We start from the raw sequence: 14,116 nt of genomic DNA on the forward strand, positions 1-14,116 counted from the left end.
ATGAGGACTGAATCTCGTTTCTGTTTACAATCATAACATGCGTTTCATTTCAGTATGAGGTTTTGGCTAGTTTTGTTCACGTTTGGTTGAACTGGGTTCTGTAGCCTTTACACTCACAGATTAAGAGAGATCCTGTAAATGTGTTCTAAACTATTATCCCAAAAAGCTGCAGGGTGGGCGTCTACCATCATTCAGCAGTGGAGTCCTCTTAATAGGTTCCTTGACTACACCCCTAAAAAGCCTCCAGGAACCACAGTGCAGCCCTGCGACTGTGACTCAACATCACCGACTGTGGTCACGTCAGCTGACTGTCAGATAGGTTTTTGCCACTCAGCGATCTCTGAGCACATGATCCACTCAAACACAGTGCTCAATCTGTTCGTCACTGGTAGCCTCTCCCAGCCACACTGCTCAGATTGTCTGATCTGGCCATGAAATCACACTGAAGCCCGGTTTAGTGAATGTGTTTGTCTGGCCTTTTCCTTGGTAGCTCATTTTAAGGAAGCAAGCAGGTTAATAAGGGTATGAGTCACTACCAAGAATAAGCAAATCACGTCACTTCTCGTGTTTGTCTTTATGAGGGGAGTTTACAAAGTGAGCTTGTTTGTGTAAATGTAGCTGCTTAATTGCACCCTGTGATGTTAACAAAAATCCTCCTAAACAGAGGTGCTGAATGCTGACTTGCAAAACATCCCGTGGCCTAGAAAGTGAAAACATTTACTGTCTTTTTGCTGTTCCCGTAGAGAAGTGACTTAGAGATGTTTAATTTAACTAGAGATAAGATGTTTTTCCAAACAGAAATGAGAATTTAGTCTTTCTTTCTTTCTTCACAGATATTATTTGATCAGGCCCAGAGATCTATCAAGACCCAGCTTCAAACATTTGTCAAAGAGTGAGTATTAATTGAACCAAGACGGATAAAAATGGTCATATCTCTGAGCAATCTGAGCTTCTAAAGAATGGCCTAAATTTGCTTTTTGTGTCTCTGTGAGAACAAGCCACAGCACATGTACATTTTACTCATGCTTGTATCCAGATCAACTTAAAATGAGGAACACACATCTCTGAGGGGAACTTAATAAACTTGTACTTTGTGTTGAAAGAAAAGTGTCTTGGATTTTGTAAACAAAGCCCACACTTGAAAGAGGACACTCAATTATATTGATGTGTGTATATATAATATTTTCTAATTGAATCAAGCCCTCATATCTCCCTTTTTAAAGCCTCCTAATACAGCACTGAATTCCAGACGGCTTGTGTAAGTGCAGGAAACAGTGGGGCCTTCTGGTTTATTCATTATAAGGATTAGCAGCTTTTGCCCCTGGCATACCAGGGCTAAACTCCCACATTGGCAACCCCCATACTTCTCACATGTTCCATCATATTTACTCACTACCTTGTAGCACTCAAATATTAACCTCACTTACTGTAGGCAAAATACACCGAAGAACAAGTGCCAAGATTTATTAAATCAACTTTAACCTTTGTGTGTTCCTGTTGACTGACCATGGTTGTGTTGCTTCATATCCAGCGATAACTTTGCTTCCTTCCACATGATTGTTGACAATAAAGGGACATGTCTTATTTGACCTTGGTCATGGAGTTTGGAAGCTTTAGCACTGAATTGTGGGATAATTCTACTGCTTTATTGGTGGCACCATCTAAGGGTATTTTTTCGACCAGCTAATATAACAAGACACATTTTTAGTGCTTACATTGGTGATCAACAGCAAAAGACTGAAAAGGCTAATTTGTAAAGCCTCTATTCTCAGATCCTAATGAATAAATTAGTAAACTTTTCCTAAACTTGATTTCCCCATTTACACTCCCACATACTAATTAATGCTTGTACAATAATTTAATGTGTTTTGTCTTAGTAAACTTCTCTCCCCTCCCTTCCTTTGTCAGTGACATCCGTAAGTTCAAAGAAGCGAAGAAGCAATTTGACAAAGTGAGTGAAGAAAAGGAGGCGGCACTGATCAAGAACGCCCAGGCTCCCCGCAACAAGCAACATGAGGTGGAGGAGGCCACAAACATCCTAACAGCCACGCGCAAGTGCTTCCGACACATCGTCCTCGACTACGTCTTACAGGTACAACAACTCACTTAGGGATGTAAATTGTAAGACCCTTAATGTGTTGCACAGAATCATTGGAGTACTTACAAATTTGAAGTAACGGTTCCATGACAGTGTGTGTGGTTTTTTGTTGGTTTTTTTTTTTTCATTCTTGCGCTTAAAGCTGTGTCCTTATTATTACATTAGATGCTGTAATCGTTAGACTCCTTTAAAGCTGAGTCTCGTTTTAGTCCACATTTTGCAGTGCATTTAACAATACATTAGTTCCCTGAATTGACAGTTTCCAACAGGACTATATATGGCAATAGACTGCTGACATGCAAATTTTAAAAGAGAAGCCAAAAAAAGAGCTCAGATACACACTGTCATGTACGATATTTCCTTGTGCACCCTAGCCGCTTTGGAAATGGAACTTAATATGGTGAGTCAGGTTGAAAATGCTGATGTGGCACAGAGAAGAATGAACAGCAGCTGTGTTTGATTCTGTTACATCCAAAGTAAAAAACCCAAGCATATCCACCTGTCATGTTTCAGTTTACCACATCAGAGTGGATTTGACTGAAAAAGAGTAGCAGATGCATCAACAGGACACAGGGAGCAGCGGTCGAATTAGTTGTAGCGTTGGCAACAGGACTAGCAGAAGAAGAAGATAATAAGAATCAGATCAGGTTTATTTATAAAGCACATTAAAAAAAACCCAAGGTGCTATACAATAAAATAAGATAACATAATATTGTAACCAATGTAACTATCTAATACTATCCCATATACAAATAAATTCTTAATGAAAAAGATGGGAAAACTTAAAATCACAGAGGAGTAAAAGCGAAACATAAAGAAGCCAGTAGTAGATTTTGATTTGACGTGATAGTACATGGTGGCATACCACATCTATATGCACTTGCATAGATGTATTAATAAACTGTTAGATTGTTGATTGTTCTAGTAAAGGGTTTTTTCCCCCTCACCTGGTGCACACAGCATATTAAAATACACAATCAGATACAATGCTTCTGTCCTCTTATGTTTATAATTAAATCTAATTACCAGTTCATTATCATTTTCATATTTGGCTGATGTCAGGCATCTGTGTTTTTTCCTGCGTTCATTTTACAAGTTATGGTTAATAACAAAATTATTGCGCAATGTTCCAGTGACCAATGAGCCATCATGTCCGATGAAGCACTGCAATGGAGAAATTATTCATATTTTTAGGTAAGATCATTTGAGAACAAACAGAAGAGGAAGAAAGCAGCAGGAGGAGAAAGCACACAAGAAAACTATGGATTTTTATTTTTTTATTTATTGTTAAAATCTGCCTCTCTGTTTGAACAGTACTTGAAGAATGTGACACCATTATATCCAGCATTTGAAGAAAAAGTCCTAGTATTAAAATGAGTCAGTCAGTTTACAATTTCATTAATGAAATGACACTCTGTTGCCTTTCAGAAGTTGAATCATCTGTGCAGTAGGAGATCAAGCACCGCGTATCTCCTTTTGTGCAAACATGTTCTTTTTCGTACTTAAACGTGTCAATCTGTTTAACCTTTTTTCTGTCAAAGCCACACAGATGTCTTGTACTTTGACCTTTCATTTTAAAAGCTGCTCATGTATCATTGAATAAGTCAGCTGAGCCCTTGGTGTTTTCTCTTGGCCACAGTAACACTGATGAATGCTTCATGTTTTCTGATAAGGCAGCTGCCCGCCCTGTTATTGAATCTCACTCCAAAAGAACTGACAGTGTTGAATGGGCACAGATTGCTCCAAAATTAGATTTTGTGAAGAAAACCCAGAAGCAGGTTTTAAAATAGGTTTGGCAGTCTGCTCTAGTGGCCTGCTGCATAATCATTCTGTTATAAAATGAAGCCTGACTGTGAGAAATTAGTTGAGTTTTTATCTTGCCTGTTAGTCTGCTTATAGGAAATCTATAAGCTCAGCAGCTAGCACAGCTGATTTAAATGGATCTCCTTTAAAGTTTTACGTTTGGGTATTGCTGTCAGCACTTTCAAAGTGCTGCTAACTTTTGCAGCTGTGCTTGCAGGAAACATTTGAGACAGATTTCAACTTTATTTTTTGGTTCTTTTTAGATTGTTTTTGTGGCATTTTTACTTAATTATACTGTGCACAGTTTTCAGTGACATGCAAGATGATAGAGGGAGAGAGAAATATATGAGAGAGGTTGTAAGCCAGACTTGCATTCATGACATTTAAAGAATGGAGCATTCTCTTTTACCGTGCTGTGCCACGTAGAGCTGGATCATAATATAGTGAACTTTAAACTTCGGGTTTGCTTTATTGACTGTTGGTCCAGCCTAGAAAAAACAACGTGCAAATCTAGTAAGATGATTATCTAGTAAACACAGCTGTCTGACTTCATCCTGACCGATATGTTATCACCACTGACATACAAACCAATGCCTAAAATTTAAATACACACATACAACAGAAAAGCAGAAGCAGAGTTAACACTTAGTAGATATAAATGGGAGCTGTATGTCTGCAAAACATAACAAATATACCACGTTTACCACGTCTGAATAGTGACTAATTTAAGCCTAAATCTTGCTTAAACTTTCTGTCCTAAACCGTCCTAAAAGTGTGGAATTACCACAGCCTACCAACAAATTAACTACCAAATGCTCACACATTGTGCTTGTGGTGGTTGTGTTTGTACTTTGCCAGTTAAACAACCATCGTTTAGAGGTGCTACTCCTTTCAAAACTAATAATTGCCTGTGATCGGGAGAAGGGTGGGGTGGGGGGCTTGTGAAAGTTGTGAGGCACCAGCCGCTGTGGTTAGGAGATGGAAAAATAAGCTTCCTTTCCTGGGTGGGAGTTACATCTGTGTATAAACGCTAGTGTGGGTTAGTGTTGCCAAGGAAAAGAGGCCTTGGAAAAAGATTGCTGGCCGCAACAATGATTTGAACTTTTATTCTTCAGTGCATTGAAATGTGGTGTCTGTGCTTTCATGACCACACAAAAAGCAAAACCACTGGATCCAGGTTAATCCATAAGCATGAGGCAGAGTGTTAAAATTAATACAGTCACAGGGGCAGTCACTCATTCCCGTCAGTCACCGTGAAGCCAGCTAGCATCACCGTCTGGATTTACTGTACAACCTGCCTCTCTACGCTGAAACACTAAGATAACCTCTCAGGCCAGATGACAGTGTTAATGAGCCGAAGATGCACACAAGCAGAGGAGAGAGTGAGACAGGAGGTTACAATGAATGCAGCAGGACAATGTAGATGATAGGGGAGACAGGCTACAGCAGCATCCTCAGGTTAAATATGAGACGTGGAGCTCCTCCTGGTGCCGGTACTAGGAACTACCGTCCAGTAATGCTTAGGGTGATTTTTCTACTTCAGTTAGACTAATTTCACGCTTGTCTTCTTTCTTTCATTTGCCTTTTTCTTAAGACGTTCTTTTTTTTGTTTCATCTCCAACATCTTATCCCATTTCCCCTTCTGTCTTATGTTCTTTCTGTCTTTTTCTACCCTGCTGCCGCTTTCTTTCTGTCTGTGCAATTTTCTCTCACATACTGTCACTGTAGATTTTGTTTTGTAGTTTGTTGATTGCTGCTTGTATGTGTTGAGTTTTCCTTATTGATTTTCATATTTCAGTATTCTTTAAAACAATGATTAAAAAAAACTTTCCTACTTCTCATTGATTTGTTTTTGTTCATTACAGATCAATGTGCTACAGTCCAAGAGAAGATCCGAAATCCTGAAATCAGTAAGTGTACTTACACTTCAAATAATCTATGCAGCTGCCTGATTGGCCCTCTGAATATTCACTGTCTCCTCCACAGATGTTGTCCTTCATGTACGCCCACCTGACATTCTTCCACCAAGGATATGACCTCTTCAGTGAACTACAACCTCTAATGAAACTGCTTGGAGGACAGGTACATGCTATAGTATACACACATGTGGACACACACACTCACACATGCAGCCTGTATTTATACTTGTGCACTGGTCTGCAGTTACACTGCCAAAACGCTAGTTGGCAGTGAGGTTTCCATGTTCCACTTAGTAGAGTGTATTTTTCTTCGTTGGTGAATGCCGTTAGTGTCACTCTCTCTTTCACTGTGATAAGATACCACAACTCTATGTAATTAAACATGTCATGTAAAACTTGACAGTCATTATTACTTCATAAGGGCTATGTCATTGTTAATATCAACTATAATGTGATTTAAATCCATTTTTTCTTGTTCAGTATTACTTACTAGTCAACATTGTTACTTATGATGGAAGAATGTCATTTTATTACATTACCCAGAAGTATGTTCATAGGTTCATAGGTTTTATTACATGTTTGAATTATTCAGAGAGAAATGTTTAATCATCATTTTTCTAATTCATATTGTATTTGCTGTCAGAAGGTATTGAACTCTTGATATTAATTTTTTGATAATCATTTTGATGGATCAAAATTTATGTATCATTTTTATTTAACTTTAATACTTTGAATAAAAATAAACACCAAGCCAGTCCTCTGCCACACTTGCAATACTATTAGAACATAAAGTATAAACTCTTGCAACATAAACAAACATGAATGTATTTTGAGCAGAGTAGCGGAATACTTTTTTAGTTATGTTTACATACCAGTGCGCTATCATGGGTAAACACTTTTTATTATGTAGACAAGGACACTATTGTTTTATTATCTAAACAGCGTGTGTTTCAGGTGATGGTTCTGAATTGTAACATCTTAGTTTGTACATAAGTGGTCCTAAATTTACACTGGCGTCATTACAGAGCATTAAACTTTGAGCTTCTGCCTTCGCCTCAAGACGACCTCTCTCTCCTCTTTGTGTTTCCACTGCAGTCTTTTCGCTCCATTCAGCTCTGTATGTTTTTGTGTGCATCCTCTGATAAACAGAGCCTTCCCTCTGAGCCAGAGGTTGGCCCGAATGTGACTTTAAGATGATTATCACAGTGGCGTTGCTGTTACAGTGAGCAGGAATGAGGAAGAAAGCAGCCAGAGGGCTGGAAAAAGCTTTTCCCACAGTCAGACTCATATGGTTGAAAGTCAGCTGAGCAAAAACAGCAAAGACACCCAAGATTGATGCTGAAAGTTGTGGAGTATAAACTGTGAGGCTGGAGCAGCAGAAGAGCCGAATGAGAGGACAATATTGCATCAAAATTGGGAGCAAGACAAAGGAGTCCAGCCACAGATTGGGGAGTTTGGAGTGCAGGGCACTTCTAAAGAGATAAGTGTAGCTAGTAAACATGTTTTACTAATGTGTGAAGCAACAGAAAAATGACAAAAAGAAACCAAACAGATTTTTTTTTATTTAAATGACAGAAAAAAGAAAGCCAGATCTGAAAAGTCGGGACAGTGGTCTTGTAAGTTGGATTGGAGAGGAGACTGTGGTTTCTAACCCTCATGCTCTGAAGTTGGAACCATCTGATCTTGGCACTATCAAGAAATTGACAGAAAGGACCAAAGAGAACTGGGAAAAGAAAAGGGGAAGACAAGACCCACTTTGAAAACCAGATGCTGTGAAAGGATAAGAGGCAGAATGTAATCTTCTCAAAGTAAAAAGTGATTGAAGTAGAATGGAAAGGCATGGACTATAAGCCCTAAACACTCAAAAGACTGCAAGGATTGTGTGTGTGGAGAGGGGGGGAAACCAGAGGAAGGACATAGACAAGTATAACTGCGTTGTGTGGATGGTAAGCCTGTCGCACTGAATTTGGAACATCGCAAAAGTGAAAGGAGAGGAAGATCAGAGGCCGAGCAGTTGGGAGCTGTGACAAGAGGATTGTGGATTATTTATTTTCTACTCTCATCATGAAGCTGAAGAAGGTGGAGAGGCTGTGCAGGGAGATGTGGAGGAGCTGTCAACAGGTCTGATTATATGACTTGATGCCTGTTACAAATGAGAAAGTGATCAAGAGTGGGAAAATTAGTAATAGAACGTTTTGGTTTTTATCTATTCTGTAATTAAACTGGTGAGAGGAATTTGGTGAGCTGGTAAATAGACTAAAGCACAGTAGTTATCATCTGAATGAATGGCCTCTTTATGATTCCTGTTAAATATGCTACTTTTTCCACCCTCTCCTTTGGAAACCGCTAGACAGCTTCTAAATATAAACTATTTTGCTGATGGCATCGTTCCATGACACAAAGCCTCAGGGTTAACGCATGTAGAGTGGATATATTCATTCAAAAGGATGTTTTGTATCTTTTCCATGAATCATGCTGCTTGTCTTCGTAGTTGCATGTCAAGACAGATCTGAGCAGAAGGCAGACTGACCAAAATGCTTTGGTGTGGTGCTGTGGTCTCTAGTCGGCAAACAGAGGCAGAATAAAACATTTGAAGTGATTGTCTCTGCTGACATCGTCAGTGTGGGATAGGGTAGCGAGATAGATATGCTGTTAAAGTTAAGGTGAATCACTGACTCACTGCGGAGAGCTACACATAGAAACACATACATCTGCCCATTCACAGATACAGATAGTAGCCAATAGACAGCATGGACTGGACTGATCTAGTTGTTATGGTGAGAGAGGGAAAAACATTTCCCATCTGATGTTATCAGCCTGCCGCTCTGCCGTCCACCCATTTCCTCTAAACAAAACACCCTCAAATGATGTCTTCTCTAAAATTATTGGGTAGCAGCATTTTCACATTTTCCTCAAAAGTAGTATATTTTGTGAAGGAAAGTCAATTAAGCATAAAATAATTAGAATGTTATTTTGCTGAACACTTTAGCTTTTTAAAACTACAAGACAAAACTTTGCACCATCAGAAAGGAAGTAAAATGCTGGTTCAGCCCAGTTTCATCTCATGTGGTACACTGGCTTCTCTGTAACCCATTAGTATGAATTACCATCTAGCTTGAAGCTGTGGTACAGAAACTGGTGCCTGTAAAGCCGCAGACATTAGAAGCATGATGAACACAGCTAATCTGTAGTAAACATAACACTCATGTTTCACATGCCTGTCACATTTCTTTGTACTTGTTTTCCTTTTCTTTCCTTTTTGTTGGTTTTAAAAATTCCCTGTCCATGATTGCCAGAACTTAACCCACGTCAAATGGATGGCCAAACAAAAGCTGTATCCTAATATTGAAGAATGCAAGGCATATAATGCATTAACAGGGTCACAGACCTTGAGACGTTGAACACATCCAAATTTGTTGTTTTTTCAATCATGACAACTTACATATTAGCTTTAAATTGTATAATTAAGAGGAAATGGTTGGCTCCATGACAACTATTACGAGTTTCCTGACAAGCCTGATATCAAGCTAATTGTCCGTATTTACAAAACAAGTGTAAAGAAAAGAAATAGGTTAATCATGTGTGATTTGAGGCACTGTTTTAAAAACAATCTGCCCTTCAGCACTTACAGTAACACTGTCTTCTTATGCATTTTGCTGACTGAAGCTTTAAACCCTCCTCACCCCTTATTCATATATATTCTGCATTCCCTTCCCCAATCCTTGACCTATTATCACCTATTATACTGATCCTTTTGTGTTTGAGGTTTGAGACATACTGATTTAGGTCAAATTGCAGCAACAGACTAGAGGCACAGAGTAGAAATTTCAGTGCTGTAAGGCAAACTGGCACATTTTTGGCATCACCCTATGACCTCCAGCACTTAATTGAAGTCCTTTAATTTGTTGCTTTCTTCTTTGCTGAAAAGATTCTTTGTTTTTTACTCTACACGCTATGGCTACTCGTGGGGATGAGGAGAATCAGTCAGTCACCATCCAATTTCGCACATGAAGCATCAGTAGTACAGTTCATTTTGTTTGGGGGAGAAGGCCTGACTTGTGGAGAAGTTGTTTTTGTTGGAATCCTTATGCTCTCAAGATTGGAAAGGGAAATAAAGATGTATTGGTGCACACACACTTATATACTTTCAAGTGCTGTCCACAAAGTCTTACCTTTAAATGGCCAAGCATTAGATTGTATGACTGTCAGACCACCTACCTTTATATACGTTGTTTTCTGTAATCATTTTGTGAGATAAATCATAAAGTAAGTATGAATGATTTTAAGTGTGTTAAATGTGTAATTTGGGGTTAAGTCCTGTTGAATTTACCCAATACAGGAAATGGCATGTCTTTAAAAGAAAAACTCAAGAAATGTGTCTTGTGTTTTGATTTAAATACATGTGACCAGGTGGTTTGGTAAGCTTGACTAATCTGTGTTCTGTCTCTTGCAGTTGGACCAGCTGGTGGTGGACGCTGCCAAAGAGAAGAGAGACATGGAGCAGAAACACTCCACCATCCAGCAAAAGGTACACTTTCACAATATGGTCCCATCTTCACTTAAATTTAAACACAAATGCACAAAGCGCATGCAAACTAAAATATCATTCACACTTTGAGCACCATGCAACATACTTAGGTGTGCAATTGTGAATGAAAATCATCAGAACTGTATCCTGCTTTCCTCTGCCTAGCAACCTGATGAACACAGAAACGTAAACATACACTCACTCAGTGTGTGCTCTTGCGTGTTTGTGGCTGTTAGATCCTTTTGCCTGGTCACAAAGCCTTTCTTATTACACTCAGGCCTCCTCCCATTAAAAGTAAACCCATGGCACTCTGCTGGGATCTTGCAGGACTTACCCCATGACCTGGTGCTTTTATCCCCAAATCAAAACATCCCTAAGTGCCATCACCGCTCACCTGCCCTGAACTCTCTGAGTTGGGGCCACCATGCTAAAATATTACAAGCTTGTGGTACTGTAAAGCACTCAGGATGAATGCATTCAAGTCTTTTATTGTTTGGTTAATTGAAATTCTAAGGACAAATCAGTGATTTGCAATTGAAAGAAATTATGTGAACTTATAAAATAATTTGCACAATGGAGTATTCATACTAAAGCTGTTGATTTCAGCCATTTACTGCACATGTGTCATTGGAGTGAATGGAGGTAATGCTACGCCCTCAGGTGTAAGGTGATCCCGCAGGATGATCTCAGCCACACACACATACATTATTGACGGCTGACGGAAACCCATTTCCAAACAAACAAGGTTGGGTTTCATCACTCTACCATATCTGGTCAATGAGTCATACTTTTTGATATATTGCTTGCTAGAAGGATGCACAAGAAGTTTTGACAAGGAATAAAATGTAAAGAACTTTCAGCTATCAGAGCAGTTTTTGCACCTAAACATTTTATTTTTATATTATAGGGCAATAGATAAAGTATATTAAACGATCTAAAAACATTTTTGTCTTAGCCTTCTGTTCATTTTGTACACTGATCTCTTTGGCGCGTGTGTGAAGTGTGATGTGGGGTGTTATGTTACAATATGTGATGGTGATTAATTGCCCTTAGCTTTACTTGTACATCACACAGCATCATTAACTCCAGACAACATCTGCCAGTTCTTCACCCAGCTGTTGTCTGCTCAGCTTCTGTTAATTTGTCTGCTGTGTGTTCATTTCAGTCATCTCATCTGGTGTATGTCTTTTGAGATGTCTTTCTTTTTTAGTCCTTTCTGTTGTTCTTTCCATATGTCCCTTTGAAATTTGTTTGTGTGTGGGTTTTGCCTTCTACCTCTGTGTTTTTCTTTTGCTTCTTGTCTCTCCCTCTTTTCCTTCTTGCTCTTTCGGTGATAGTACATGCACCAACTTCTGCCTGTCCTTGAAAACCTATCCACCACCTCCCCTTCCTCAATTTATTTAGATGCTATTTTTATATTGTCTCGCTCCCACTGCGCTTTCTCTCTCATGTGGTTGTTAATACACAGACACTAACCAACAGTCTCTTCTTTTCTTATACTGCTGCTCTTTTCCCCATATATCTTCTTCTTCTACTCACTTCAGGCTGCTCTGCAGGTAAGCTGTGTTACTCTTTTTCCTCACTGTCATTCATGTCTGCATGGTTTGATGGATATTGTATTCTTTGCTGTAACTGCTTGGAAATGCAGTTCACTTCATTTGTAGTGAGACAAGTGAGCTGTTTCATCATGACATTAAATTGGCAACACACATGATATAATATCATTTCATTATATCAGTTGTCATGCATGTCCTAGTGCCTTTTTGCAGTTAATGTAGTCACCCTCAATTCATTTATGATATTAAGACTCTTTTGACACATTGTGCCTCATTGCACATGACTTTCCACTCTGTTTCATGCTGCTTGTTTTATGCTCCGTTGAGTTCAGTTGTTTACACATGTAAACTAAAGTATTAGTATTGCCTTACCAAGGACAAGAGGGATGGTCACATTTATTTTTAGTTATCTGTCAAAGGTTGAATGAAGTGAAGCATGCTACTCAGTATGTGTATGACATTCTACGCATAAGTGCATTGGGAAAGAAATGTATTGTGCTGGCATATTTACCTTGGGAAATATTTCCTTTAAGATGATTTGTTAACCCTTCTTGATAGCTTCACTCTGGGTTATTAACCTATGTTGCATTGTTTAATAAAATATCCCTAACATTAGTATTTCCCCAGTGTTGCAAGTCAAAGTGCACAAATGGTGTTTGGCAATTAGGCTCACACTCTTCCCCAGGCTTGATGCAGGCTTCCCCAGACCAGGTTAGGGTTTAGCATCATTTTCAAAGACTGTATAAAGACTTGTACTTGCTGTGGCAGGGACTGTATCTGTGACCTTATAAGACAGGTTCTTTAACCCATAAAGCTACTTTACCACATTACAATATAACACACAATGCCAGTTTAAATATAATTAGCAAAAACTGAAAATTTGCACCAACATTAACAAAACAGACTTTGTAGTAGTGTTGGTGATGCCTTTACCTATTGCCCCCTATTGGGTAGTTTGTATGTCTCTTCTATCACTACGCATACTGTCCACTTGTGCTTGCACATAATCATTTCCCATTCCCCTTCATTGTATTGATGAAACCTTCCATCCTCATGAGAGTTGAAAAGGGTCCTGAGGTTATGTTTAGTATGCTTCCTGTGTGCATTATTCCACTGCAGCACTGTGACCACAGGGCATGACAGTGTCACAGTGGTGCTACAGGAGTGAGAGACAGGCTGCTGACTTAAAGATTTTCCTGTCTTATTTCATAAAGAAACAAAATAAGTGATTTTGAGATGGCTGTGGTAATCAAATGGTCTGGTGGTTTTTCTCCCATAATAAGCCTCTTAACAGTCATACACACTACACACACATTTTAAAGGCCCAAACAGACATTCAGCATGGTTAAAGGAATGGCTACTTTATTTACAAACACACACACACACACACACACACAGTGACGGGAAAAGCTGAGTGCACGTCTGTTATGCTGAAGTCAGTATAAATGTTTGATGTGCGAGCTCCTCTGCACGGTCCACTTGATTATTCTAACCCAACAGTCACACCAGTGTCTCACACACAAAGAGAGACTCGCATACACACAGATGACCTTCGCTTAGCGCATGAGGCCTGCGGAGGAGGAGCAGCAGAGGCAGTGACGGAAGTTTTGATAGCCATACACAGCCACTGGAGAGGAGGAGGAGGTGAGAGTTTGTTGAAGAGACAGGCCACGCTGCTTAGAGTCACAGACTGTCATTGCGATGCTACACAGGGAGACTTTGAGATAGCGAAGATTCATCGGCCTTACGGGGACGCATACAGGGTGGCTCCCGCGCCATAAAATCTGTGAAAAATGAAGATTTTCAGCCGTTTTCACTACGTTTGGTATCTGGTGAGTGCACCTAAAGAAGGGAGACCAAGTTAGAGTATGTGTGTGTCCACGCACGTGACGGTGTCTGTGTGCCCATGGCTGTTTATAATAATAGTCTATGTTTATGTTTGTCTGCTTTAGCTTGAGTGTTTTCTCTTGTCTGGTCACCATTTTTTATTTTGACAAATTCATAATATCTAAAATTAGTCTGTGTAAGAGAATGGAAATACATATTTCTTTTATCTTTTCTCTTGCTGTGTGTGACATTTTAGGAGGTGACTGAGCTCGACTCTGACTACCGCAACTTTTGTGCTTGGAGGTCGACCTCTGTACGTAGAGTCCCGCATTGATTTCCATCTGACTTCCGTTTTGTAACCTTACCTGCCACTGTCTTTCATCCC

The 14,116-nt window shown here is 39.4% G+C and overlaps 1 protein-coding gene across 2 annotated transcripts in view; it reads left to right on the top strand.

Moving 5' to 3' along the window:
- LOC119900595 (arf-GAP with coiled-coil, ANK repeat and PH domain-containing protein 2-like) overlaps window positions 1-14,116 on the top strand; it is a 59,507-nt gene that overhangs the window by 26,905 nt on the left and 18,486 nt on the right. For both annotated transcript variants that reach the window (XM_038715683.1, XM_038715684.1), the window contains exons 5-9: window positions 834-892; window positions 1,909-2,092; window positions 5,767-5,811; window positions 5,888-5,983; window positions 10,274-10,348. In XM_038715683.1, the coding sequence (XP_038571611.1) occupies window positions 834-892; window positions 1,909-2,092; window positions 5,767-5,811; window positions 5,888-5,983; window positions 10,274-10,348 (459 nt within the window). The remainder of the gene's footprint in view (window positions 1-833; window positions 893-1,908; window positions 2,093-5,766; window positions 5,812-5,887; window positions 5,984-10,273; window positions 10,349-14,116) is intronic.

The sequence above is a fragment of the Micropterus salmoides genome, unplaced genomic scaffold, assembly GCF_014851395.1.
Source record: "Micropterus salmoides isolate LMB-PRFRI ecotype aquatic unplaced genomic scaffold, ASM1485139v1 Ms_hic_scaffold_13, whole genome shotgun sequence".
NCBI classification, from domain to species: domain Eukaryota; kingdom Metazoa; phylum Chordata; class Actinopteri; order Centrarchiformes; family Centrarchidae; genus Micropterus; species Micropterus salmoides.